Here is a 5,823-nt window from a genome sequence, read left to right on the forward strand (position 1 = left end):
TTCAATATCCGCTAAAATGTAAAGATTGCATAGGCAATACTCACACATTAAGGATAAACTAGTTTTTTTGTTGGTATCATTTTTGAAAATCTTCGTCAATGTTTAGTTTAATGCATGACTTCTACATCCGTATTTTAACAGTTTGTTTTGATAAATGTATCTACCCACACATTGCAAATATTTCAAGTTTTCTCATGCGAAACGTATCCAATTTCTACTTAACGTAAACAACATATTATACAGGTCCAGATGCAGATATATTTGACCAGGGGGAGAGTGGGGGGTGGGAGTGGTGGGGGGGGGGGGGGGACCAGTCTAGAACGAAGATGTCCCGCCGAGGTGCACCGAGAGCCATGTTAGGGGGTCAGGGAGGTCTTACCCTGGAAAGTTTTGAAATACAGGTATGAAATGGTGGCCTCAGGGGCATTTACTCGGTACTCCCCTCATTTTAGGGGGGTCAGGGGGTTCTTCCCCTTGGAAATGTTTGAATTTCAGGTATGAAATGGTAGCCTCTGGTGCATTTATAGTCTAGATATGAAATGGTGGCCTCTAGTGCGTTCTGGGTCTAAATATTTAGAGAATATTATTCCTTTGCCGAAATAGTTGGGTGCATCTTTGATAAGTATATGTCACTTCTGGTGGGGGGTGGGGGGAGGGCACGGGCATATAATATGTTTTCTTATGCCTTTAAATTTTAAGTAGCAAACAGTTTTAAAACATCGTGAAAACAGTGAATAAATAAAATGGGCAGTTTGCGAAAGACTGTGTTTGCAAGGGCATATTATGAATATACCAAGCTGTTCATAATAAGTAGGAAAAACTTTCAAGACAGGTTATTTTCTATTGAACAACACATTTTGTCCTATTTCACATGACCGTTTATGTTTTATTTTGTAGAGGACATCAAACATCTTTTTCAAAAGTATTTTATCACTACTTTTATGAGTATTAAGTCTCTAACATATTTCTCCAGGTATTCCTGGGGTTAAAAGTGTTACAAACCATGTACGTTTCAATAAAATGCAAAAATTGCAAAGTGAAAGTGAAAGTAGAGCTGTCAAAATGACAAAGGAAACTGCAATTTTTTAAAAAAAATATATAAGTTTACTATTTTTCCTTTCCCGAAGTACCCAGATAAGTATGATAGACACCCAACAAAAACAAATTTAGAGAAGATATATGTTTGAAAAAGAAGTTTGATATCTTCTACAAAACAAAATGTAGTCAGTCTAAGTACATGTGTTGTAAGACAAAATACAAAGTTTCAGTCAGATTGCCCAAGTAACACCAGAGTTATGGCCCTTAGTAGTTTATATGTAGCCTTACTTATTTGGCTTATTAGGATGACCTATTTTATGATCTGTTATTTTATTTTATAATTGTCATCGCTCTAAGTGACGGGACAGCGAAAATCAAAAGTTATCACGCTGTCCCAAAACGTGGCAATTTCTGCTTCATAACTTGTGACATATTTGACCTATAGAACTATGAAACTTAATTTGAATTTAGATCACCATAATGTTGTAGTGCACACTCAGTTTCGTCAGGATCTCTTCAGTAACTTCAGAGTTATAGCCCTTTAATTGTTTAAAAATCCACATATTTGTACATAACAAACCAGATTTCTTACTTCATTATGCTCTCTTAAGGACTTCTGTTCTTTTAAGTTCAATTGTATCCTGTTTTCTCTTGTATCCTGTTTTCTCATATCCTCAGGGGCCTAAGGGGTTGATAAGGATTTTTTTTTTCGCTTCTTAGTTAGACTTAGTAACATCTTTAACTTTTTTGCCGGACACATTTCTTTGCCATTCCTCAAAACAAACCCATTCGGCGGGGGGATACAAATTAATTGAATTTGCTTGTTTAGCTTGACTCGAGCTAGGCTTTAACCGTGAAAATTTAGTTCGATAAGAAAACTAAAAGTTTGTTAAAAACCATTCAGTCTTAAAATAAATTCATGTGATCTTATATTACAAAAAATTATAGAAATAAAATTAGAATGAAAGCAAATATAGCTGATAACCGATGCTAAAGAAGAGTTACTTTAATGTTTTTGTTTTGTGTACTGCAAAATATACTGATAAAAAAAGAATTAACCATAGCCTATATTATATTCAAAGCGGACATGTTTGAAGTTAGTTGTAGTATGCAGCTAATGAGATGCTATCTTGCTCTCAATTGCGTAATATTTTATAGCAAAAAATGTCGAGTAACAAAAGCCGAATTCAAGTATTATATAAAAAGATAGAAAAAGTTAAGCAACCAATGTCATATTTATGGAAGAATAACTTGAAGCTGCATTCAGTTGCTATATGGGTATTAAAAGGGATATTTACTGTCTCTCAATTGGATGAAATATGTCAAAACGTTTATGCCATCAAATTCAGTTGTGTTAAATTATTATTATCAAATAAACATGTACGTATATATAATCAACATCTGACTCGGACTACTTCTTAAACGTCGATTACACAATCAATCCTTCTATGGTGTCGTGTTACTCAATATTTTATCAGGTAAAATGAAATAGAATACAGGATAATTGTTCTTTAGTGTGAGGTCGAAATATTTTATACTGAATCTGATGATCACAGATGAAAGATATTTTGAATAATCAAATACTGTTCTTATTTCATGTCAGAGCGTGTGTTAACCTGGCAGGATATATGGAGATATGAGCCACTTCGGCTCAGTTTCCTGCTTCGTTCCGTCTATGACCTATTGCCTTCACCAACAAACCTGAACAGATGGAGGCTCACAGAAGACCTTAATTGCCAGTTGTGTGGAGAGAAGGGTACCCTGCACCACATCATGTCGGCATGTCCAACAGCTCTTGCACAAGGCCGATATAGATGGCGCCACGATCAGGTGCTCAGAGAATTGACAGATGTGGTTGAGCGGGAGAGGAAGAAAAGCAGACAAAGGAAGAATAAAGGGCCACAGTTCACCCCTTTTGTCAAAGAAGGTGAGTCCAAGAAACCCCAGCCTAATGAAACAAGCCTCCTAAATGAATCAAACAACTGGGAGTTGCGTGTAGACCTTGGCAAAAGGCTGGTTTTTCCAGATATTGTACACACAAATCTGAGACCAGACTTGGTACTGTGGTCATAGTCTCCTAAGCGGCTAATTCTGGTGGAACTAACTGTGCCCTGGTAAGAGAGGACTGAAGAGGCACATGAGAGGAAAAGGGCAAAGTACCATGACCTGGCAGAGGCATGTACTATACAGGGATGGAAAACTTGGATTTTTCCGGTGGAGGTAGGATGTAGAGGGTTTCCTGCCCAATCAGTTTTGAGGATGCACGGAGCCTTGGGCTTTAAAGGCAGAGCAAGAAAGTCAGCAGCCCAGGCTCCAGGACAGGCAGCGGAAAAGGCATCCAGTTGGCTCTGGTTACGTCAAAACGAAAAGGCATGGCAGCCATCACAGACAAGCAGTGCCTGATCACCACTGCTGCCCCGCCATTCTTAGAGTTTTCCGGGATAAGGGGCGAAACACTCACTGAGGAATGGGGACCCGGCTGATGATGTCTGTGATAAGCAGTACAGATACCGTACTGTATGTTACCAACATGTCAACCAAATGTTTTTAAATAAGTAGATGTATAGTAGATATATTTGATATATTTCAATCCTATATTTCAATAATTCACCGAAAAAATAAATATGTAATACATATTTTCCTAGATCTGTTACAACTTTAACCGTTCATCATTATGGTTCTACCATTTATTCGGAAGTCTTTAAGTAATTATTCTGTTCGTCTGCACGTCCGTCCGTGCTCTTATAATTATAGCATTTTTATCATAATGGCTCTTTTTTTATTTACTGACGTCTTATAGTAATTAGCTTATCTTTCAGGTTTGTGACCCTCATTCAAATTTTACTTTCTTAGCAAAAAATAGCATAATGTTTTGGTGTGAGTGAAAATAAAACAACATTTAATCTTCAAGATCAAGGTAATGACTGGTCAAAAGAATTTTTATTCAAGACATGTGTGGGACGGGCACGTGGTTCGAAGTCATCGACCTTAACCACTCGGCCACTGAGCTCCCTATCAAGTAGTACAATTTTATAATCGTTAGAAACTTCAAGTATCTGGCATTCTGTGTGTTGTTTTCTGGGAAATACCGGTCTTTATCTCTGTTTTTATGATATAAAGTATTAAATCCCTGTGTACTAACAAGCAAAAAAACATTGTCTAAAAATAGTTCTTTTTCAACAACTTGCATAATGTCTGATGATGATGCCAACATTTACTGTCAGCCCTGTGATGAGGAAAGACCAAGACTTTCTACCCATTGCTACTGCATGCACTGCAAAGAACACCTTTGTGAGACTTGTTTCATAGTTCATAAAAGACATAAACTTTCAAAACATCATACGTTACTTGGCAAGGACAGAATGCCACACACTCTACAACAACAGTCTTCAACAACTGATTATGCCAGCAGACATAATGGTTTTATTGAGCCTTGCCCTAGACACAAGAAAGAAATGATAAAGTTCTACTGCCACGACCATAAAGAACTTCTCTGCTGTGTATGTTTTACCTTTGAACACACAGTGTTGTAATTTCAGTTACATAGATAACATTTCTTGACTGATCACTGATAGCAAAGAGTACACGTCCATCCTGAAAATTATGAATGCAATAACTGACCAATGCCAAGAAATATCAATTTGTTTGAAGAGAATGACAGCAAAATCTAACAGTTCTTTAACAGATGCATTGGCCGATATTAAAAAGTTTAGAAAAGAAGTAAACCAAAGAATAGATGAAATGGAAAAAACAAACTAAAGATGCAGTAAAAATAATCCAACAAGAGAACAACGATATTATAAAGACAGTAGAAACGATATGTGATGATTTGAAAAAACCTTTGAAGGGATCACTTGATTCTATTAAACAGTCCAACAAATCAAAACATTCGAATAGACTCTTTTTGAAATTGAAATCTGCAGGGAAAATGATCAATTAATACGAGAAAATTATCCACCGGCTATTAGCATTTGATGTAAACGTGTACACCTTTAAACCAAATGAAGAAGTATTCACCATTTTTGAAAAAGAGAAATCACTTGGTGCATTAACACAGCAAATATTACAAGAATCACGCCCCCTATAGCTGTTGACATAAAATCCAGACGTATTTTGCACCAGACAGAAATATGTGTTAAGACATCAGAAGATAAAAGCAGATGCTGGATAACATGAATGACTCTCCTTGGTTGTCTTATCATCACTGACTGGAGTAACTGTGCTATAAAAATGGTGGATACCTATAAGGGTATAGTTACTCATCAGGTACAGTTAGAAGGTAAACCATGGGATTTGACCCCAGTTACCACAACTGAACTTGCAGTCACATTACCATACAAACAAACAATACAATTTATATCAGTCTCCTTGAACAAACTCACAAAGGAACACAGGTTGACGGGGAATACAATTTATATCAGTCTCCTCGAACAAACTCACAAAGGAACAAAGGTTGACGGGGAATGTCATGGAATAAGTTTCTGTCAGGGCAATCTTGTATTTGAAACAAATGGAAGAAAACTGAGAACAGTCAAAGAAGTAAATATTTTCAGCAATCCATTTTATGTCACAGCAAGCTATAGTGGTATATATGTATCTAATTCAATGAATACATTAACAAGATTCAACTGGAAGGGTGATATGACTGGCAACTATGGCGAAGTGGATACACCAAAGGGAATAACAATGTCTGATGATGGAACTCTGTTTGTATGTGACACTGAAAGAAATGTTATAGAAAAGGTATCAGGTGACTGTGCTACAGCCCTGGTTTTGTTTTTTTGT

The 5,823-nt window shown here is 36.6% G+C and overlaps 1 protein-coding gene across 1 annotated transcript; it reads left to right on the forward strand.

Moving 5' to 3' along the window:
• The first annotated feature begins 326 nt into the window (after positions 1–326).
• On the forward strand, positions 327–3,441 carry LOC128557258 (uncharacterized). The gene is made up of 3 exons (XM_053544447.1): positions 327–401; positions 2,779–2,965; positions 3,158–3,441. The coding sequence occupies exons 1-3, from the start codon at positions 327–329 to the stop codon at positions 3,439–3,441; spliced, it is 546 nt and encodes a 181-aa protein (XP_053400422.1).
• Positions 3,442–5,823: the final 2,382 nt, after the last annotated feature.

This window comes from Mercenaria mercenaria, chromosome 5 (genome assembly GCF_021730395.1).
Source record: "Mercenaria mercenaria strain notata chromosome 5, MADL_Memer_1, whole genome shotgun sequence".
In the NCBI taxonomy this organism is placed as follows: domain Eukaryota; kingdom Metazoa; phylum Mollusca; class Bivalvia; order Venerida; family Veneridae; genus Mercenaria; species Mercenaria mercenaria.

Coding starts and splice junctions, on each gene's coding strand:
- LOC128557258 (XM_053544447.1), top strand. CDS start 327: ATGTCCCGCCGAGGTGCACCGAGAGCCATGTTAGGGGGTCAGGGAGGT. Junction 402..2,778: donor TGGAAAGTTTTGAAATACAG/GTATGAAATGGT, acceptor CTTAATTGCCAG/TTGTGTGGAGAGAAGGGTAC. Junction 2,966..3,157: donor CACCCCTTTTGTCAAAGAAG/GTGAGTCCAAGA, acceptor TGCCCTGGTAAG/AGAGGACTGAAGAGGCACAT.